Below are 23902 nucleotides of genomic sequence, written 5' to 3' on the forward strand. Positions count from 1 at the left end.
GTCCATGGGGTCGTAAAGAGTCGAACACAACTGAGCGACTTCACTTTGACCTCCTTTTGTGTAGTTTAAATGCTAAACTGGTAGCTTGAAACCCTGGCAACATCTGTGTCTGTGCAATGACCTGTGACCCATTTCAGCAAATGAGGCCTTTATGCTTCTGTCCATGTAGACCTACCCTTTATCCCCCACAGCTCCTCATACAAGGTTACCATAAATATAATCACTGCCTGGAAAATTCTCTACTGTAATCCTCCTAGGAGATATTTTAGAACATTATATTATCTTTAGGAATATAGGAACTCATCCTTAGGAGTAAGCAAAAGCCTGAATTCCTATTGAAAATGACAGCAGGAAGACATCTAAGTGTCTGCTGGCAATACCTTCACTTCCTTGGACCAGACCCTGGCCTTGTGAGATTGATGGCTGACGCTGGGGGCAGTTTCACACCAGCATTTTCTATAGCTGCAGATGAAGGACTCCTACATCATCAGTGGCATCTTTGTCTGTTTCTAGTGTTCAGGTGGTGTCAGTGAATAGCAAAGCAGCAGAGATTGTTTTGAAAAAATAGTTATCAATATAGTCAAGAGTGTTGAATGAGTCAATTGTGTGAGAGCTCCACAGTGAGCATTACAGAACCTCCTGATGGCATGAGGTGCTATCTCAGGGCTGTGTTGTTCTAAGTTAATGCTCCATGTTGATGAGAGGAAGTAGATCCCATAGGAGTAAGATATCCCCAAACCATTTCTCTGTTTGGAGAAAAACTGGGTTGCATTTAGTCTAGCACCGGTCATGCATATCTGAGAAAATTGTTAAAAACAGTGAGATAAGATGGAGGAGAAGTTCCTTTATTGCAATTTCCAAAAGAACCAACTCTCCCTGGCTCTCCTGGATTGCTGAGTAGCAATTTAGTTATCTGTCTAGGTTGATAATAGAGGGATAATCTAAATTATTGTAAAAATAAAACATAAAATCCACTCTGGTTTCATGGGAAATTTGCTTGCCTAATTTGAATGCTTACTCTTTGAGACTGGTAAGCAAAGTAAAAGAAAACCAACAAAACTTTAAACAACAGAACAATATATAGCACACAGGGGAATGAAAGATACAATGTTAAAAAAGAATCACTGCAGAACACAAGAATTCTTGGGTAATTGTACTAAATATTTTCCATCAAATTCAAGAAAACAGTTATATAAAAGAAGTGAGAATATGTAAGATAACAAAAATCAAAATATAGAAAGTAAAATTGCAAAGGAGCAAACCCCCCCACACACACAAAAAAGAAGTTGAATGAAATAAGAGCATATTCATGCAAATGAACACATGGCAAGAGATATTGAAAAACAATACATTATGATATATAATTATCAACATTACAGCCAAGGTTCAAATATAAAGTCATTTAGAACTTTAACCTACAATTAATAAAAAAGCATTTTTAAGTGATACTGGGAAAACTGGACAACTACATGTAAAAGAATGAAATGAGAACTCTTCCTAACACCAAACACAAAGATAAACTCAGAATGGATTAAAGACCTAAATGGTAAGACTAGAAACTATAAAACTCACAGAGGAAAATATAGGCAGAAGACTGTATAATATATATCATAGCAAGATCCTCCATGACCCACCTCTTAGAATAATGGAAATAAAAACACAAATAAACAAGTGGGACCTAATTAAACTTAAAAGATTTTACACAGCAGAGGAAGCTGTGAATAAGATGAAAAGACGACTCTCAGAATGGGAGAAAATAATAGCAAATGAAACAATTGACGAAGGATTAATTTTCAAAACATACAAGCAGCTCATATAACTCAACACAAGAAAAGTAGTAAACAACCCAATCAAAAAGTGTACAAAAGACCTAAACAGACATTTCTCCAGAGAAGACATACAGATGACTAAAAATACATAGAAAGAACTCAACATTGCTCATTATTAGAGAAATGCAAATCAAAACTACAATGAGATATCACCTCACACAGAATAGTAAGAATGGTGATCATCAAAAAGTACACAAACAACAAGTGCTGGAGAGGTTGTGCAGTAAAGGGAACTCTCTTGCACTATTGATGGGAATGTAAATTGACTCAGCCAGTATGGAAGACAGTACCTTAAAAAAAACTGGGAATAAAACTACCAAATGATCCAACAATCCCACTACTGGGCAATACCCTGAGGAAATCATAATTGAAAAGACACATGTACCCTCATGCAACTTGCTGCACAATTTACAATAGCTAGGACATAGAAGCAACCCAGATGTCCATCAACAGATCAATGAATAAAGAAACTGTGGTACCTATATACAATGGAATACTACTCAGCCATCAAAAGGAATGCGTTTGAGTCCGTTCTAATGTGGATGAACCTAGAGCCTATTATACAGAATGAGTTAAGTCATAAAGAGAAAACAAATATCATATATTAACACACATATATGGAATCTAGAAAGATGGTACCGATGAACCTAATTGCAAGGCAGCAGTGAAGATACGGACATAGAGAACAGACGTATGGACATGGGCAGTGGGGAGGGAGGAGAGGATAAGACAAATAGAGTAGGATGGAAGCATATATATGTAAAGTAGATAGCCAATGGAAATCTGCTGTATGACTCAGGGAACTCAGATTGGGGCTCTGTAGCAACCTAGAGGGGTAGGAAAGGGTTGGAGGTGGGAGGGGGCATTTGTGTGTGCTGTGCTGTGCTTAGTCACTCAGTCATGTTTGACTCTTTCCAAGCCCATGGACTGTAGCCTGCCAGGCTCCTCTGTCCATGGAATTCTCCAGGCGAGAATACTGGAGTGAGTAGCCTATCCCTTCTCCAGGCGATATTCCTGACCCAGGAATCGAACCAGGGTTTCTTGCATTGCAGGTGGATTCTTTAACAGCTGAGCTACCAGGGAAGCCAAGACATATGCATACCTATGGATAATTCATGTTGATGTATGGCAGCAACCAAAGCAATATTGTAAAGCAATGATGATCCTTCAATTAAAAATAAATAATTTTTTTAAAAATAAAAGAGAATTTTTTGGCATGGAGCTGCAGTTTAATTAACACCATCAAATTAATCTATATTCTTTTTCTAATCCAAAGGTATTCCAAGATATTGATCAATTACTAGCTTATAAAAAACCTAATCCTCACCCTTAATGCTCCCCAAATACCCAGAAATATTATGAATACATCCTTAACAATCACATTATAAAAATCAATTGAATGAAGCTTGCATTTGTGCCTTTGTGTATATTCTTAACATAAGCACATATAATATTTCAATAAATACTTGACTAAAATTTTTATTGACTGAAATTTTGTTGAATGCTACTGTAATCTTTCTTGAATTCTACTCATAACTCTTTTAAGACAATATTTGGGAATATTTGTGGGTGCATGCCGTCACTTCAGTTGTGTCCAACTCTTTGCAGCCCTATGGACAGTAGCCCTCCAGCCTCCACTGTCCATAGGATTCTCCAGGCAAAAATACTAGAGTGGGTTGCCATGCCCTCCTCCAGAGGATCTTCCTGACCCAGGGATCAAACCCACATCTCTTGTGTCTCCTGCATTGGCAGGTAGGTTCTTTACCACTAGCACCACGTGGGAAGCCCATTTGAGAATATACTAAAACCTGGTGGCTCAGAGGGCAAAGCATCTTCCTGTAATGCAGGAGACCTGGGTTCCATCCCTGGGTCAGGAAGATCCCCTGGAGAAGGAAATGGCAACCCACTCCAGTACTCTTGCCTGGAAAATCCCATGGATGGAGAAGCCTGGTAGGCTACAGTCCATGGAGTCGCAAAGAGTCGGACACAACTGAGTGACTTCACTTTCACTTTCAAACCTATAAAACCTGAAGAATATATTTACATTTTTATAATTTTTATTTCCTGTTTCAGAAGCACATCATTTTTGTACTTTTAACTGAATTTTTGTTATATCCTAGTGAAATCATTTTAATTTAAATATATCATATCTTGGCTGATTATTTATCTGCATGTATTTTTATGTATTATACTCTTGTTTGTATACTTAAAAGATAATATTGCATTTTGTTTTATGAGAACTTATCAGATTTTAGTAGTGAATTTTTCTCACTTATCTAATGTTATGATATGTTCCTCAGCAACATAAAGAATATGGTCTGCATGTGGATCTTTCAAAATTTATCAGGACTTTCTGTGCTCTAGTGTACATGCCATTTTAGTTTCCATTTCACTTGTATTAAAACTATTCTCTCATTTGTGAAACCAGGAGACAAATCTCTGGTTTTATAGCAGAAGGAAGTTCACTTAAGGATATGTCTACTTTTTCACTTATTGTCAACATTTGTAGGTCATGTTTTTGTACTTATTCTTAACAGGCTTTCATGTAAAGCAAACAACATAGGTATTTGAAAAAGAAGAGAAGCAACTCCACACAATTATTTATCAATGAGTACCAGCTGAAACAGTGTATTGGTGGTTCTCAACTAAGGTGATTTTTGTTCCCTCTTCTAAAGTCTGTAGACACTTAATGGTTGTCACAGAATTCTGTGGATAGAGGCCAGGGATGTTGCTAGGCATCCTGCAATTCCAGGAGAATCTCCTACAACAAAGAACTATCTAGCCCAAAATGTCACATGTGAAGTTGAGAAACCCTCTAGCGTACAACTGATAACATTTTAAACTTGAGAGAAGGAGAATGACTAAGAAATCAAAATCAATTGACTCTATTAGATATCATGATAGAGAAGAATATTATTAATAAGAGAAGTGATAACTATGTTTCTTAGTGGAGAAAATATTAGAGAACAATATATTCTTTTTCTATAAAGCTTGTAAAAGTCAAAGTTATATAGCAAAATAATGACAGCAATTCTTTTTAAAAGGCTTTTTAGGTGATTTCCAAGTTTCTGCATAGCTCATGACTCTCTTGAACAGCCTTTAGCAAGTGCTTAAAATATTTGCTTTCCAAAATAGTTTTCTGATGCTTGGAATTTATTTACCATTTAAGTGTTACCTTCTTTGCATGAAATTTTTGTTCCTGGTGAAAAGGAAGTTCTCTTTGTGCTAGTATGTGACATTCACCTCTTAGTTTGTGATGTGACTCTGGAAGTGAGATTTCTTTCAAAAGAGAATAGAGAACATCTAAGGGCTTTGTTAAAGATGCCAAAATAAAATGCTCCTTTAACCAGAAAAAAATGGCAATATTCAGAGAAGTATAAATTATTGAAATATTTATTAAAGCTACACAGTGTAAAGAAATGACGTATTTATCTACTTATTTTCTGTATTGGATGAGGTTAGGGTTTAATCAATATTGATAGATGATTGGAAAATGTGACATGTTTTCATTTATATTAACCTTTTATATCATGAGGGAAGTTTCCACAGATAAAAACAATTATCAGGTTCTTCCCTAGTGGCCCAGTGGTTAAGAATCCACCTTGCAATGCAGGGGACACAGGTTCCACCCCTGGTCAGGGCAGTAAGATCCCGTAGGCTGGGGAGCAACTAAACCTGAGCAACACAGCTCAAGAGTCCTGTGCCACAAGGAAAGATACCACATGATACAACAGAGACCCTGCATGTGCAACTAAGACCCAGCCAAATAAATAAATAAGTGAATAAACAAATATTTGTAAAAGAATTTTTCATTAATTGTTAGTATTCTTAAGGTGATATGAAATATTGAACTTTATTATATACAGGATGAACCAGTCCCTGGAAATACGTATGTGTTAACAATATTTGAAGGAGCTATATTAGTCAAGAAGCTTCTGATGATTAAAGACCTAAACAGACATTTCTCCAAAGAAAACATACAGATGGCTAACAAATACATGAAAAGACACTCAACGTCACTCATTATTAGAGAAATGTACATCAAAACTACAATCAGATATCACCTCACACTGGTCAGAATAGCCATCAACAAAAAGTCTACGAACGATAAATGCTGGAGAGGGTGTGGACAAAAGGGAATGCTTTTGCACTGTTGGTGGGAATGTAAATTGACACAGCCGCTATGGAAGATGTTATGGAGATTCCTTAAAAAACTAGGAATAAAACCACCACATGACCCAGCAATAACACTCCTAGACATATACCCTGAGGAAACCAAAATTGAAAAAGACACATGTATCTTATTGTTCACTGCAGCACTATTTACAATAGCTAGAACATGGAAGCAACCTAGATGTCCATCGACTGATGAATGGATAAAGAAGTTGTAGTACACATATACAACAGAATATTACTCAGCCATAAAAAAATGAATGCATTTGGGTCAGTTCTGATGAGGTGGATGAACCTAGAACCTATTTTAAAGAGTGAAGTGAGTCAGAAAGAGAAAGATAAATATCGTATTCTAACGCACATATATGAAATCTAGAAAAATGGTACTGAAGAACTTATTTGCAGGGCAGCAAAGGAGAAACAGACAGAGAATAGACTTAAGGACACAGGGAGAGGGGAGGAGAGGGTGAGGTGTATGGAAAGAGTAACATGGAAACTTACATTACCATTTGAAAAATAGACAGCCAACGAGAATTTGCTGTATGGCTCAGGAAACTCAAACAGAGGCTCTGTATTAACCTAGAGGGGTGGGATGGGGAGGGAGATAGGAGGGAGGTTCAAACGGGAGGGGATATATGTATACCTATGGCTGATTCATGATGAGATTTGACAGAAAACAGCAAAATTCTGTAAAGCAATTATCCTTCAATAAAAAAAAATTAAAAAAATCTTGTCTCAAACTAGAGTAAACTATAAGGAAATTAATTATTTCATTTACCTAGGCATCTAAAGGGGAGGAGCTTCCAGTCCATGGCCAAGGACTCAGGTTATTTACCTCTATTTTGTTGGCCTTCATCCTAGACCTCCTCTCTTTGGGGGTTACAAGATAATTGCCAATGACAACTGGGTCTATTTCCTTTCTCTCTGCTTTGCAAGAGACACAGTCAAGAAAAAGAAAAGACAAACCACAGACTGGGTAAAATATTTGCAAAAAGACATAAACGACTATTATCCAGAGTATAAAAAGAATTCATGATATTCAACAAAAAGTAGATAAGAAACCTAGTTAAAAACTGACCCAGTTTTATTTTCAAATGTTGAACCAGGTTTCTATATTCAGCCTAAATACCATTGGTTTGTGCTATATATTTTTTATACACTTTTGGATTACTTTTGTTAATACTGCATTGAGAATTTTCACATCGGTGGTCATGAGAGATATTGGTCTCCAGTTTTCTCTTCTAGTAGTGTCTATGTCTGATTTTGGTATTAGAACAATACTGAACTTAAAATGAGTTGGAAATCATTCCCTCTGCTTCTATCCTTTGAAAGAGACTGGAGAGAATTACTATAATATTTCTTTAACGTTTGTAACGATTTACCAGTGACTCCACCTGGGCCTGTTGTTTTCTGTTTTGGAAGTTTATTGATTAACCCTTCATTTTAATATCAAATTTAGGCCTATTCACATTCTTATTTTTTCTTGTGTGAGTTTTGACAATTGGTGTTTTTCAAAGAACTGATATATTTCATCTAATCTTTCAAAATGGGGACATAAATTGCTCGTAATATTCCTTTAAAAGTCCATGGGACTAGTTATGATACCACACTTCACTTCTGGTCTTTTTTTTTTCTTTTTAGCACACTTAAGTGTGTGTTCAGTTGTTAAGTCGGACTTTTTGTGTCCCCATGGACTGTAGCCCTCCAGGCTGAGCTGTCCATGGATTTCTCCAGGCAAGAATACTGGAGTGGGCTCCCATTTCCTTCTTCAGGGGATCTTCACAACCCAGGGATCAAGCCCATGTATCTTGAGTCTCCTGCATTGCCAGGCACATTTTTTATCACTGAGCCACCTGGGAAGCCTGTTAGTTAGCATGGGTCATGCTAATCAACTTTATTGATGTTTTCAGAGAAGCAACTTGTGTCTACAATGGCTAAATTCATCCATCTCATCTACACAATGTTTTTGCTCTATATATCGAAACTGTCCTTATTAACACAATATAAATGACAATGTCAAAGTTGACACTGAAAATGATAGAGTTCAATTATCTATTCTACTCTGTTTTCTGTAGGTATGTGTTTGGCACTCCTACTGCACAATCCAGGGTAACAAATGCAAAATAGTCTCAGGAGGACAAGTAGATTCCAGGAAACAAAAACATTTATTTGCATCTTAACAAATTGTGGGTAGGTATTAGGTCAGGACACACATTCACTAGCTAAATTTTATAGACATAACTGGAAGGGTCTCTGTCAAGCTGTTTTGGATTCCATGTCAAGGCAGTAATTGGTGTGCTTTAAAGTCTTTATGAAATGAAAGAGAAGAAAGTCGTTCTACCACAAAGCAGCAATACCTGCCTTTTTCTGCAGCAGGTAACTGAAAATTAATAAAACAGAAACAGTATTAAGTATTGGCAGATATGCTGAGTATAGTGGAAGGCCTCCTCCTTTTTGTAGCAGTTAGTGAGTCAGTATTGGGGGTTTTAGGGAATGGGTTTATTGGACTTGTAAACTGCATTGACTGTGTGAAAAATAAGATCTCTACACTCAGCCTTATTCTCACTGGCTTAGCCTCTTCCAGATTTTGCCTGATATGGATAATAATTGCAGATGCATATGTGAGAATGTTTTCTCCAGATATGTATTTGTCTGGTAATCTAAGTCAATATATAGCTTACTTGTGGATAATTATGAATCAATCAAGTGTTTGGTTTACCACCAGCCTCAGCATCTTCTACTTCCTGAAGATAGCCAATTACTCCCACTGCATTTTTCTCTGGCTGAAGGGTCACATCACTAAGATTCTTCTTCTTCTAATGGGATGTTTGCCCATTTCATGGTTATTTACTTTTCCAAATACTGTAATGCCTTTTATTAATCATGTTACGAAGAACAGAAGCACAACCCGGTTGATCAACATGCAGGAAAGTGAATACTTTATAAATCAGATTTTGTTCAGTATTGGAACACTTCTTGTCTTTATACTATGCCTGATTACGTGTTTCTTATTAATCACTTCCCTTTGGAGGCACAACAGGAGGATGCAATTGACTGCCACAGGATTCAGAGACCCCAGTACAGAAGCACATATCAAAGCAATGAAGATCTTGGTGTCTTTTATCATCCTCTTTATCCTGTATTTTGTAGGCACTGCCATACAAATATCAGTTTATTCTGTGTCTGAGAAGAAATTGCTGTTTATTTTTGGTATGACAACCACCATCCTCTATCCCTGTGGACACTCATTTATCCTAATTCTTGGAAACAGCAAGCTTAAGCAAGCCTCTTTGAGGGTACTGAAGCTATTAAAGTGCTAGGAGAAAGAAAAACTTCTTAGAACTCCATGACAGGCCTGGGGAGAAATGGATACTACAAGAAGGTAGCCTAGTAATGAAATTCCTCAAGATCTGTTTCTCTTACACTGCTTTCTTGCAGTGTTTTTAACTATGATTGAACATGACTAAAATCTTACAAAAAGATTTTGACTATGTTTCAAGTAATGTCACTTTTCAATGAGATTTTAATCCCATACACAAGTTGAGTGGCTCAGGCCCTTTCCTTCTCTTTCCGTGGTTTCTCCCACACCAACCATAGGCCAAAAACAGCTTGGAGACTATTGACTATAAAGATGTCAATGGTGGGAGTAGGCCTCTAAACAAGATTTCTCTTTGTATTTTAACTGAATTCCCTGAAGCATTGATAGTCCTTCACACACACACAAAAAAACTCAAAGAAATATTATTACTATATTATTACTTTTATTTATTTTAATGCCCACATTTTTCTAGATTTGTCAAGAACTTCAAATCATCTTTTTCCTTTTGACATGGCCCCATTCTTCCTTCATGTTTCTTTACATTCTCACAAACCAAAACATTTCAGGCTTACTTTGTGTTTTCCTCATCCAGCCTTGGGTTCACTATTTCTCCAAGAAATATTCTTTTATTTGAGGGAAGAAGGATATTTGAAAACCAAGATTTGGTTGGATACAAACATTACACTCACCTACTTACTTCTTTCTCTCTCTCTGCCTCTATGTATCTCTCTATTTGTAATGTATGATGCATCTGTATTTATGTCTCTAATTGCAATTCAAAACTACAGGCTTCCTTTTTACCATGTTGCAAATCCTCTCTTTATCCATGAAAAACATGGTTCTTGTTTTGTTCAGTTTATATAGTCATTTATCCAGTCCTAATATACACTGAGGGCTTCCCTGGTAGCTCGGTTGGTAAAGAATCCACCTGCAATGTGGGAGACTTGGGTTCAATCCCTGAGCTGGGTAGATCCCCTGGAGAAGGGAAAGGCTACCCACTCCAGTATTCTTGGGCTTCCCTTTTGGCTCAGCTAGTAAAGAATCCACCTGTAGTGCAGGAGACCTGGCTTCGATACCTGGGTTGGGAAGCTCCCCTGGAGAAGGGAAAGGCTACCCACTCCAGTATTGAGAGACTTTATTTTGGGGGGCTCCAAAATCACTGCAGATGGTGACTGTAGCTATGAAATTAAAAGACACTTGCTCCTTGAAAGAAAAACCAGGACCAACCTAGACAGCATATTAAAAAGCAGAGACCTTACTTTACCAACAAAGGTCTGTCTAGTCAAAGCTATGGTTTTTCCAGTAGTCATGTATGGATGTGAGAGTTGGACCAAAAAGAAAGCAGAGTGCTGAAAAATTGATGCTTTTGAACTTTGGTGTTGGAGAAGACTCTTGTGAGTCCCTTGGACTGGAAGGAGATCCAACCAGTCAATCCTAAAGGAAATTAGTCTTGAATATTCATTGGAAGGACTGATGTTGAAGCTGAAACTCCAATCCTTTGGCCACCTGATGTGAAGAACCAACTCATTGGAAAAGACCCTGATGCTGGGAAAGATCGAAGGTGGGAGGAAAAGGGGAAGATAGAGGATGAGATGGTTGGGTGGCATCACTGACACGATGGACATGAGTTTGAGTAGTCTCCGAGAGTTGGTGATGGACAGGGAAGGCTGGCGTGCTGCAGTCCATGGGGTTGCAAAGAGCCGGACATGACTGAGCGACTGAACTGAACTGAACTGAACATTCACTGAGTATTTCCCTTGTGTCTCAGACAGTAGAGTCTGCCTGCAACACAGGAAACCTGGGCTCAATTCCTGGGTCAGGAAAATCCCCTGGAGAAGGAAATGGCAACCCATTCCAGTATTCTTGCCTGGAAAATCCCATGGATGGAGGAGCCTGGCGGGTTGAAGTCCATGAGGTCGCAAAGAATTGGACACGACTGAGCGACTTTCACTTTCTTCTTTCTAATATACACTGAAGGTAGTTTCATACTTGTTAACTCATACCACTTCTAGAAGGAAGAGAAAGGGGGGAAGGAAGGAAGGAAAGAAGAAAGGAAGAGAGAGAGAAAGAATGAAAAAAGAAAGCAGGAATGAAGGGAGAAAGGAAAGAAGAAGGAGAGAGAGGGAGGCGAGGAAAGAAAGTAAGGAAAGGAGGAAGAAGACACTATTAACTACAGCTCAGTACTTTGCTGCAGCTCATATATGACTATCAGTTCAGTTCAGCTTCCCTGGCAGCTCAGACGGTAAGGCATCTGCCTGCAATGCAGGAGACTCAGGTTCAATCCCTGGGTCGGGAAGATCCCCTAGAGAAGGAAATGGCAACCCCTCAAGTACTCTTGCCTGGAAACTCCCATGGATGGAGGAACCTGGTAGGCTACAGTCCATGGGGTTGCAAAGAGTCGGACACGACTGAGCGACTTCACTTTTCTTTCTTTTCTTTCAGTTCAGTTCAGTCACTCAGTTGTTTCTGACTCTTTGCGACCCCATGGACTGCAGGAAGCCAGGCTTCCCAGTCCATCACTAACTCCCAGAGCTTGCTCAAACTCATGTCCATTGAGTCAATGATGCCATCCAACCATCTGATCCTCTGTCGTCCCCTTCTCCTTCTGCTCTCAATCTTTCCCAGCATCAGGGTCTTTTCCAATGAGTTGGTTCTTCGCATCAGGTGGCCAAAGGATTGGAGTTTCAGCTTCAGCATCAGTTCTTCCAATGAATATTCAAGACCGACTTCCTTTAGGATTGACTGGTTTGATCTCCTTGCAGTCCAAGGGATTCTCAAGAATCTTCTCCAAAAATTAAAAAAAGAAAAAAAGAAAAAGAGTCTTTTCCAAGACCACAGTTCAAAAGCATCAATTCTTCGGCACTCAGCTCTCTTTATAGTCCAACTCTCACATCCATACACGACTACTGGAAAAAATCATAGCTTTGACTAGATGGACCTTTGTTGGCAAAGTAATGTCTCTGCTTTTTAATATGCTTTTTCATATATGACTGTATCAGGGCACAAAGTCAAAATACTACTGTGTTCCAAAGTTACTTTGGTAAGTTCTCTTTCTTTCCCTTTAGCATGGTTATATTATTCATTTGAAAAAGTGAGATTTGTTTCTTAACTAGTCTGTTTTACATTTTTTCCCCAGCTTTTATGTTATATGTTTAATGTAAAACATTAACATCATTTCAAGAGTCAAAATTATGCAAAAGGCATACTGAGAATATATCCTTCACTCCCATAACTTCCATCTCATTTTGAATTTCTCCCTATAAATTACCAATCTCATTCATTTCTTCTTTCTTTCTCTTAATTTTATTTTTCAAAAAATAAACAAGCATGTGAGTGTTAAATTTTTCCATATTCCTTATATAAAAGATAGTTTGTGCAATGCTTTTTTCATATATAAGAAATCACTGCATCCAATTGTGAAATTATTTCTCATTCTTTTTCATACCTTTTTAGTACTCCATTGCCTGAATGTACCAGAGTTGATCCAACAGGTTCTGTGTATATGGTCATTTGTATCTGATATCTTGCAACTACAAATAATAGTACTATGAGTAATCTCGTACACGTGTATTTATTGATTCTGATACCCAATTCTGATGTATGGGAGTCTTCCCAACCTCACCAAGCACTTATCTCAATTCTGAACTTACCTACCTAAAGATGGCATCAGATTCCATAGGTTAAGGGCTCAGTCCCACAAGACTACCCCCACTTCAGATGCCAGTTGTAAGCTCAGGTTATTACCTGTGTTTTTGACTTATTGGCTATAAATTAGAGATTCCAACAAACCCCTGCTTGAATTAGGTTAATTTGCTAGATTGGCTCACAAAACTCAGAAGATGTGTATACTCACTAGATTACTGGTTTATTACAAAGAATATTAAAGGAAGTGAATCAGCAAGCAATGAAGAGAATCAATTCTGCTGTCCCTTTATGGAGATTCGTGGTGGTCCTGACATTAGCATGAGAGCTTTCTGGAAAAATTTTATGGAAGACCTAATTATGGAATGAGGATTTAAGACTTGACTAAAATTAGTTTATGAAGAAAAAATAGTCATGCTAAATGTGAAAATATTGAACAAGAATCCTGGCAGCTCACAGCAAGGAAGGAAGGAAGTTGAAAGTACGCAGAGTTTGAGATGTCAGTCTCAGGAGGATTGCTTTTGAAAGAGGAGAGAGAAACAAAGAATGGAAAAATGCCCTAGAGAAGCTGAGTGGCTAAAGAAAAAAGGAAGAAGGGAACATTTAAGATTATGCAAGAGAAGTAAAACAACTGAATAATGCACAGCTTGTTCACCCTACTGCCAAAAGACAGGCTTCCATGGCTGTACAGTATAGCAGTGAGAATAAATGAGCTACAATTATATGTAAACATATAGATGAATCTTGCAAACTAGATGTGAATGAAAGAAACTAAATTTATGTTCTCTATGAGTTTGTACATATAAGTACAAAAAAGTGGGAGACTGTGAGGTTGTAACTAGAAGGGGCTTGAGATTGTCTTCTGGAGAGTTGATTATGTCTGTTTCTCGGTCTGGGGTGTGTTATAGGAATGTATGCAGTTAGTAAAAATTCATGAAGCTTTTCACGTAAAATTTCATTGTTTTAACTAAAAAGTGTTTGTTAATTATTTTTTCAATAATAGAAACATCTGTATTAGTTTTCCAGGACTGCTCTAAGAAATTATCACAAATTTGCTGCCTTCAAAAAACAGAAATTTACTCCTCACAGTTCTGGAGTCTAGAAGTCTGAAATGAAGGGATCAGTAGGAATACACTCTCTCTGAAGGCTCTACAGAAGAATTCTTTCTTGCCTCTTCCATCTTCTGGTACTCCCTGATATTCCTTTAATGGTAGAAATAGTAACCCCTATCCCTGCCTCTTGCTTCTCAAGGCCTTCTTTCTGTATGTTGATTCTTCCTCTCTCTCCTAAGGACAACCAGTCATTATATTTAGATTCCACTCGGATCCTACATTTGCATAGACCCCTTTTCCAAATAAGAACACATTTACAGATACCAGGGGTCAGCTCTTGGGCATACCTTTTGGCGTGAGACGCAATTCAACCTACTCTGTCAGCCTAATAAAAGTTGGAGGTTTATAAAGAAGGAGCAAATGGGGCCAGTAGTTTCCTACTTGAAGTTTGCTTCCAGCTTCCAAAATTCTAATCTACTCAGATGTGACCTGAGAATGTTGTCAAGTTGGAACATCAGTGATGCCGGGATAGGACATGGAAGAAGAAAATGTCCCTGGAGAGACAAGACTGTCTTTCTCTTATATGCTTTGGATATAAGATCCTAGTCACCTTGGAAATTTTCCTTTCCAAAGTAGATTTCTAATGGCTGAGATTCGGTTATCATGAAAATGTTGTCTACTTTGCATGAAATTTCTGTTCCTGGTAAAATGGAAATTCTATTTGTGTGAAATATGTGACATTTGCATCTTAGTTTGTGTGGTAACACTGAAGGTGAGTTTTCTTTGAAAAGAGAATAGAGAAAATCTAAGGACTTTTTAAAAGTTGTTAAAACAAAATGCTCCTTTAACCAGGAAAAAATTGAAATATTCAAATAAGTATAAAATATAAAAAAAGTTATTAAAGCTACACAATGTATAGAACTATTTCCTACTTATCTCTGTCGGATGAGGTTAGTTTAATCAATAATTCTAGATGATTGCAAAATATAATATGTTCTCATTTATATTAATTTTATATACTGAATGAAGTTTCCACAGATAAAAAGAATTGCTCATTAATTGTTAATATTTCTAAGGCATGGGAAACATCATGCTTTATTATATATAGCATGAACTGGTACCTGGAAATATGTACATATTAGCAATATTTTGGGGAGATACATTAATTAGGAAGCTTTTGACTATAAAATTCTTATGTCAAACTAGTATTAACTATAAGGAAATTATCTCATCTACCTAGGCATCTGAAGGAGAGAGGGTTCCAGTCCATCACCAAGGACTCAGGTTATTTACTTCTGTATTGTGTTGATCTTGAAGGTCTTCCCTAGAGCTCCTCTCTTGGGGGTTACAGTATAATTGCCAATGGCAACTGAATCTGTTTTCTTATTCACACTCTACTGGAGACAGAAATCTTATTTAAACCAAGAATAATAGCTACTTCATTCCAGGGTACCAAAATCATTCAGGGCCTTATTCTGCACTTGGATCGGGGACCCGATGCCAGAAGAATATCATAATTTGACCCCTGTCTATCTGTTTCTGTGGAGTGTATGTTTAAATCTTTGCCCAGTTCTTAACCAGGTTTCTTATCTACTTTTTGTTTAGCATTATGATTTCTTTATATATTCTGGAAGATGTTCTTTTATTAGATATGTCTTCTGCAAATACTTTCTCCCCACCTCTGGCTTGTCTTTTCCTTCTCTTGACAGTGTCTTTTGCAAAGCAGAATTTTTTTTTATTTTAATGAAGTCTAGCTTATCAATTAATTCTTTCATAGATTTTGCCTGTGGTGTTTTTATCTAAAAAGTGATTGCCATTCCCAAAATAATGTACATTTTTCCACTATGTTATCTACTATGAATTTTATAGCTTTTTGGTTACATTTTGGTCTGTGATGTGCTTTAAATTAATATTTGTGAATAATATAAGTTATGTGCCTAATTTTACTTTTTGCATGTGAATGTCTGATTGTTCTAGCACTGCTTGTTGAAAAGACTGTTCCATTGTATTGCTTTTGCTCTTTTGTTAAAGGACAATTGATTATATATACTTATGTGGGTCTATTTATGGGCTCTCTATTCTGTTCCATTTAGATGTCTTTTGTTTAGCTAATATCACATTGTCTTGTTTAAGTCTTGACCTCAGGAAGTGTCAGTTCTCTGACTTTATTCTTCTCCCCCAATATTGTGTTGCCTATTCTGGGTCTTTTGAAACTTCATATGAACTTTCAAATCAATTTGTCAGTATCCACAAGATAACATGCTGTGATTTTGATTGGGATTGCACTGAATCTATAGATCAAGTGGAGAACTGGCATTTTGAAAATACTGAGTCTTCCTATCAATAAACGTGGATCATTGTTACAATTATTTAGTTCTTTATTTTCATTTATCAGAGTTTTGTAGTTTTCCTCATAAAAGTTTTGCACTTACTTTGTTATATTTATACAATAATTTATTTTGTTATATTTATATGCACTTCAATTTTTGGATGCTATGAAAATGGTACTGTGTTTTTAATCTTAAAGTCCTTGTGTTCATTGCTGGTGTATAAGAAAGCAATTGACTTTTGTCTCTTAACTTTATATCTTGCTGTGTTGCTATAATAATTACTTATCAATTTCAGGAGTTTTTTGATCACCTCTTTTGTATTTTCTACATAGATGTTCACATCAACTACAGTAAAATGTAGTTTCATTTCTTCCATTCCAACCTGTATACCTTTTATTTCTCTTTTATTCTATTGCATTAGCTAGAATTTCCAGTACATGCTGAAAAGGAATGGTGAGAGAGATTAACTTTGCCTTGTACCTGATATTGTTAGAAAAATTTTGAATATTTCAGCACTAAGTACAGTTCCAGCTCTAGGTTTGTTGTAGATAATTTTCATCAGGTTGATATTTTCCTCTATTACTGGTTTACTGAGAGTTTTATCATGAATGAAGGCTGGATTTTATCATGAATGAAAGCTGGATTTTATCATGAATGAAGGCTTTTTTTAAGCATCTTTTGATATATTGTGTGATTTTTTTGTTTGTTTGTTGATATGATGGGTTACATTAAATGATTTTCATATATTGAACCACGCTTAATCCCACTTGTTTGTGCTATACAATTATTTTGTATACATTGTTGGATTTTATCTGCTAATATGAGGTTGAAAATTTTCACATCTATTGTCATAAGTGATACTGGTCTGTAGTTTTATCTTCTAGTAATATCTTTGTCTGGGTTTGGTATTATGGTAAGGCTGACCTTAGAATGAGTTATAAAATATTTCCTCTGCTTCTGTTCTTTTGAAAGAGACCAAAGAGAATTAGTATAATATTTCATAAATGTTTGTTAGAATTTACCAGAAACTTCACTTGTGCCTGGTGCTTTCTGTTTTGGAAGGTTATTGATTAGTCCTTTGATTAAAATAGATTTAGGCCTATTTGCATTACCTATTTCTTCTTGTGTGAGTTTTTTTCAATTGGTATTTTTCAAAGAATTGACAGAGTTCATCTAATTTAGCAAATTTGTGGACACAGAAATGCTTGTAATATTCCTTTAAATGTCCATGGGGTCAGTTGTTATACCCTGTTTTGCTTCTGACCCCTTTTTTCTCAGCATGGCTAAAGGCTAATCATTTTTATCGATCTTCTCAAAGAAGCAGCTTTTATCTCCTCATCGAGATAAAAGAATACTAATTTCATACGTCTCTTCTATACACTATTTTTGCTTTATATATCTAAACTGTTATTATTAACACAAAATAAATGGCAGTGTTAATGCTGAAAAAGGTGAAGTTCAATTTTTCTTTCTATTCTGCTCTATCTTCTGTAGGTATGTGTTTGGCACTCCTACTGTAAAATCCAGGGTAACAGATGCAAAATAGTCTCAGGAAGACAAGTAGAATCCATGAAGTAGAAACCTTTATTTGCATCTTAACAAATTGAGAAAGGCATTCAGTCTGGACATATGTTCTCTAGAATAGCTAAATTTTATAGACATAACTGGAGGGGTCTGGCTGAAGCTATTTTGGATTCCATCACAAGGCAGTAATTGGGGCACTTGCAATTCTTTATTAATGAAAGAGAAGAAAATCATTCTCCCATCAAGCAGCAATATATGCCTCATTCTGCAGCAGATAATTTAAGATTGATGGAACAGAAACAATGTTAGGGATTGGCAGATATGCTGAGTGTACCGGAAGGCCTCTTAATTTTTGTAGCAGTTAGTGAGTCAGTATTGGGGGTTTTAGGGAGTGGGTTTATTGCACTTGCATACTGCACTGAATGTGTGAAGAACAAGAAGTTTTCTACTATCAGCTTTATTCTCATGGGCTTAGCTACTTTCAGAATTTGCCTGATAGGGTTAATAACTAGTGATGGATTTGTGAAGATTTTCTCTCCAGATATGTATTCCTCTGGTTACCTAATTGACTGTATTACTTACTCATGGGTAATTCTGAATCCATCAAGTGTTTTTTTTGCCACCAGCCTCAGCATCTTCTATTTCCGGAAGATGGCCAATTTTTCCCATCACATTTTTCTCTGGTTTAGGAGTGACATCAAAAGGGTTCCTCTCCTTCTGATGGGATGTTTGCTTATTTCATGGTTAGTTACTTTCCCACTAACTATGAAGATAATTAGTGATACTAGAGCAAAGAATAGAAGCATGGTCTTTTCAGTCGAAGTGCATAAAGGTGAATTCTTTAGAAACCAGATTTTGCTCAATCTTGGAACTCTCCCCATCTTCATACTATGCCTGATTACATATATCTTATTGCTCATTTCCCTTTGGAGGCACAACAGGAGGATGCGATTGAATGCCACAGGATTCAGAGACCCCAGCACAGAAGCACGTATCAAAGCAATGAAAGTTTCGATATCTTTTATCATCCTTTTTATCTTGTATTTTATAGGCATTATCATAGAAATATCATGCACTACTATGTCAGAAGGCAAGCTGTTGTTTATTTTTGGTCTGACAATCACAGCCCTCTATCTTTGGGGACACTCGTTTATCCTAATTCTAGGAAACAACAAGCTAAAGCAAGCTTCTTTGAGGGTACTGAAGCAATTAAAATGGTGGAAGGAAGAGAAGCTCCTCAGAACTCTTTGACGGGCTTAGGGAGAAATGGATGTTCCAAGAAAACAATCTAGTGAAGAAATTCCTGAAGATCTCTTTCGACTTGCACTAATTTCTTGCATTGATTTTAACTGTGTTATTGAACACAGTTAAAACCAGTATCTTCCATAATGAACCAAAATCTTCCATAATGGTTTTGACTATGTTTCAAAGAATTCCACTCTTCAGGGAGATTTTAATCCCACGCACAAATTGAGTGGCTCAGTAGCTCAGTCTGACTCCTTCTCTTGCAGTTCCTTCTTTCCACAGTTCCAAACCCCAGAGAAAAAAACTACCAGGAGACTGTTCACTGTAAAGATGTTGATAGTGGGAATAGGTCTCTAAAACAAGATTTCTCATTACATTTTACCTGACTTTTCTGAAGCATTGACAGTCTTTTACCACAAAATCCTAGGAAAAAAAGCTAAGAGAAAGTTATGATCAATCTTGACACTTACAACATGGGAGTGAGAAGCAGATACAAAAGTGCTTCTCTTGAGTATGCATTTTTGTTTTTGCCAAGAGTGCATTTTTAATTCTTTAAAAGATCGCTTTTGTTTTTACTCTTTGATTCCTAATGCGCTTTTTTTTTTTTTAACTAATGCATTTTTGATAAAGTAACAGTGATCATGGGGGAAAGAGGGTCAGAGTACTGATGAAATGAATCTTTCCATTTTTCAAATCCAGTGATTTGAGATGAAGTTAGTCTTGAACTTCCTTAAATTAAATTTTCAGTGTGAAATTTTTTAGGCTCTATGAGCAGGACTGCATGTGGGTGTACGCACATGTGCTCAGTTGTATCTGACTCTTTGTGACCCCGTGAACTGTAGCCCACAAGGTTCCTCTGTCCATGGAATTTTCCAGGCAAGAATACTGGAGTGGATTGCCATTTCCTACTCCAAGGGATCCTCCTGACACTGGGCTCGAACCTGCATCTACTATGTCTCCTGCACTGGCAAGCAGATTCTTTACCACTGACGCCACCTGGGAAGCCCTATGAGTAGTACTACATGATCCCAAATATACATGTATACAAGTCTTATTAGAAATTCTCAGAACCAAAAAACCTCCACATTCTCCTTTCATTCAGTGTCATGGTTGAGAGATAAGGTCCCCTAATTTTAACCTTTTGCTAAGCATATATTATTTTCATATTTGCCCTTTAACAAATTTCTTTTCAAGGGTCCTGGCTTATTGATAGGCTCCAATCTCGATTCTAGCCTTGTGGAGGCCAACACTAGTTACCTTATCCTACATACACACAAGACTTTAAAACTTAAGCTCTAATTTAAAACAGATTACAAATGCCCCGAAAGCTCTATTTTCAGTACTTTTTTTTGCTCTTGGAATGTGTACTTTCCCACCATTTTTGGCATTTGAAGGTTTTTTTCGTTCACTGACAGGCGGGTCATGAACTTAAAATAATTCTGGACTAGTTTTTTCGTATTTTTATGTATTCTGGACTGATGGGATTTCTCTAGATTTCTGGTTTGCCAAGGTCTCTTTTCTGCTTCAATTTAATTGAGATAACACATTTGCCATTGCCAGCAGCTCCAGCAGGTCCAGGGGTTCCCTCAGGATGGATGGCATCCGCGATACGAATGAGAAGACACAGCGAGTCTCGGTGTTTCCAAGTGTCTCCTGACTTTATTATTTTTTAAGACAGCTTTTATATTTTTAGTGGTATATAGAAACAAATATGAAGTATAGAGTCATACCAAATCAGCTTAATGGGTCAACAGTGTTGACCTTTACCAACATCGTTTGCATGTCTTAGTTCATATTGTTTACATCATCTTCTGGCCTGGGGGCCTGCTAACATCTTGTGACTCTCCTATTGATAAGGGTTGGTCAGTCAGAACACTTTTGTATCAGGCACAGCAGGAAAGAATTCATCAATAGAAAGTTTCAAGGTAAAACCTGTTTTCGGTAATCTATCCTGTGCCTTGAGCTTAACAGAAAAGAATGTGGTTCCATAAAGTCATAGAACAGCAAACTGAAGGTCAGCTCTAAGTAAGAATCATCAGTTAAATCAACAATTGTCTTGTTATTTGTATTAAAGCTAAACTTTTATTTATATAAATCTCTAACTATTATGCTTTCATTATATAGGCTAAATACATTAAGAGTAAAAACATAGTGAGTAAATATAGACTAAGTAACAGTTTCATAAAGCAATATTTCTTATATTTCCTAAAAAGCTTTTTTTCCTGCGAAGGGTTTTGTGCCCATAGGGGCTTTTTGTGCGGAGGCTCTCAATGCTGTTTTATTATTAAGGAGCAGTTATGCACATTAGCTCTAAAGACACAGGTATATTTATTAAACAAACCAATATGCCAGCAAGAGGAATTTGGATTAGTATACTCTATATCCTAGATAATTTTATTAGGGTGTTACCATTCAGGGGCCTTGTCAATTGAGGTTTCAGATTGATCTATTTTAGAAGAGAATCAGGAAAAGGCCTTTTGTCTAAGTCACAGAAAATAAGAAGAGGTTTATTGTAGCAAACATCAGAAAGACAGATACCACCTTTAAGGTGTGTCCTTTCCTAGTTTTATTTCAATTTTTCTTTTTTTGTAAATGAATTCAAAGCTATTTATTTTCTGCATGTTGATTTAGGTACATTCCACAGCATTGACAAATGGTTCATATATTGTCATTCAGTACAGAATCCTGACATATCCTTTGTAATTTCCTCTTAATTCAAAGGTTATTTAACAGAGTATTTTTCAGCTATATGAGCTATGTTAAAGGCAATTTTTCATATTATATTTTATTTTATTGAATTTGAGTAAGCAACATATTTACATGATAGTTAGCCTAGGATGAGATTTGTTTGGCCTAATACAAGATCTGTTTTTGTGAATAGTCATGTTTACTTGGAAGAAGTTTGATGCTGCAAATTTATATGCATTAGATGGAGCCATGTTTATGACATTCATTAGAATATCATTAGATGAATTAGATGAATTCATCTACTAGATTAGACTCATCTTTCATTAGATGAATGTTAATGGTATTATATCTCTATATCCATCTTCATTATGAATCAATTTGAAATAGATTATAAATGTACAATCACAATGATTAAATTCTTTTATCTATAGCAGCATTTAACTTGAAACAATGTTCATAGTTATATTTGTTTCCGTGTTCTTTAAATTATTATTATTATTGTTATTAAACTCTTTGGCAACTCATGCAGGTTTTTACCTTGAATTTTATTTTTTCCATGTTTTTAACATGTTTTTTCCATGTTAAAAAGCGCTAATTCTTTACTTCATATTTTTATATATATTCACTTCACTTCATATTTATTATATATTTTCCATCTGTTCATTTTCAGTATCTATTTTTTCTTTTATTATGTCCTGTAGAAAACAAATCTCTTATATTCAATGCTTTAATATTAGAATCTGAAAATTATGATCATTGAGTAAACATCTTTAAACTTATTGTAATTAAATTCATACTAATTTTTTATCTTCTCATTTCTCTTTTTTGATTTCTCATGCTTTCATCTAGATTTCCCCCTTCTTTGCTGTCTGCTCAGTTGAGTTCAGTAACTCAGCCGTGTCCGACTCTTTGTGACCCCATGGACTGCATCATGCCAGGCTTCCCTGTCCATCACCAACTCCCGGAGCTTGCTCAAATTCATGTCCATTGAGTAGGTGATGCCATCCAACCATCTCATCATCTGTATCCCCTTCTCCTCCTGCCTTCAATCTTGCCCAGCATCAGGGTCTTTTCCAAAGAGTCAGCTCTTTGCATCAGGTGGCCCAAGTATTGGAGTTTCAGCTTAAGCATCAGTCCTACCAATGCATATTCAGGACTGATTTTCTTTAGGTTTGACTTGTTTGAACTCCTTGCAGTCCAAGGGACACTCAAGAGTTTTCTCCAACATCACAGTTCAGTTCAATTTGCTCAGTCATGTCCGACTTTTTGTAACCCCAACACCACAGTTCAAAAACATCAGTTCTTTGGTAATCAACTTTCTTTATGGTCCAACTCTCACATCCATACATGGCTCCTGGAAAAACCATACCTTTGGCTAGAGGGACCTTTGTCAGCAAGGTAATGTCTCTGCTTTTTAATATGCTGTCTAGGTTGGTCAGCTTTTCTTCCAAGGAGCAAGCATATTTTAATTTCATGCCTGCAGTCACCATCTGCAGTGATTTTGGAGCCCAAGAAAATAAAGTCTGTCACTGTTTTCATTGTTTCCCCATGTATTTGCCAGGAAGTGATGGGACTAGATGCCATGATCTTCATTTTTTGAATGTTGAGTTTTAAGCCAACTTTTTCACTCTCCTCTTTCACTTTCATCAAGAGACTCTTTAGTTCCTCTTCACTTTCTGCCATAAGGGTGATGTCATCTGCATATCTGAGGTTATTGATATTTCTCCTGGTAATCTTGATTCCAGCTTCTGCTTCACTATTGATACCAAATTTTCATATACTGATTTTAAAATATTTATTTCAAATAAAATAATAAATTTGGCTTGCTATATCTACTTCTAGTCCTTCCCATGCTGCATGTTTTTATGGTGTGCAGTTCTAAAGTTTTAAATGTATTTATTTATTTAAATTGTCTTTTTATTATAGTAAAATATATACAATGTAACATTTTCCATTTTAACATTTTAAGTGTATAATTCTGTGCGGTATTGTTACATTTACAGTATTGTACAACCATCATCACTATTTCCAAAACCTCTCTCACCCCAAATAAAAACTCTGTACCCCTTCAGCTATAACTTTCTAGTCTCCCTCTCCCAA

General features: G+C 36.5%; 2 protein-coding genes and 1 long non-coding RNA gene across 3 annotated transcripts in view; all 3 read left to right on the top strand.

Moving 5' to 3' along the window:
• The window catches only part of LOC145545278 (uncharacterized), a 131140-nt gene that overhangs the window by 57485 nt on the left and 49753 nt on the right, over positions 1-23902 (top strand). The gene's annotated exons all lie outside the window — the stretch shown is intronic.
• Positions 8426-9322, top strand: LOC145545277 (taste receptor type 2 member 10-like). The gene has a single exon (XM_081589349.1). The coding sequence runs from the start codon at positions 8426-8428 to the stop codon at positions 9320-9322; it is 897 nt and encodes a 298-aa protein (XP_081445475.1).
• On the top strand, positions 18191-22218 carry LOC145545274 (taste receptor type 2 member 10-like). Its single transcript, XM_081589345.1, has one exon. It carries the CDS (start codon positions 18191-18193, stop codon positions 19118-19120), a length of 930 nt encoding a protein of 309 aa, XP_081445471.1. The 3' UTR covers positions 19121-22218.

This window comes from Giraffa tippelskirchi, chromosome 4 (genome assembly GCF_054371585.1).
Source record: "Giraffa tippelskirchi isolate mGirTip1 chromosome 4, T2T-mGirTip1v1.2.pri, whole genome shotgun sequence".
Classification (NCBI taxonomy): domain Eukaryota; kingdom Metazoa; phylum Chordata; class Mammalia; order Artiodactyla; family Giraffidae; genus Giraffa; species Giraffa tippelskirchi.

Excerpts from the sequence above, each read along its gene's own strand:
- LOC145545274 (XM_081589345.1), top strand. The coding sequence starts at position 18,191 with ATGCTGAGTGTACCGGAAGGCCTCTTAATTTTTGTAGCAGTTAGTGAG.
- LOC145545277 (XM_081589349.1), top strand. The coding sequence starts at position 8,426 with ATGCTGAGTATAGTGGAAGGCCTCCTCCTTTTTGTAGCAGTTAGTGAG.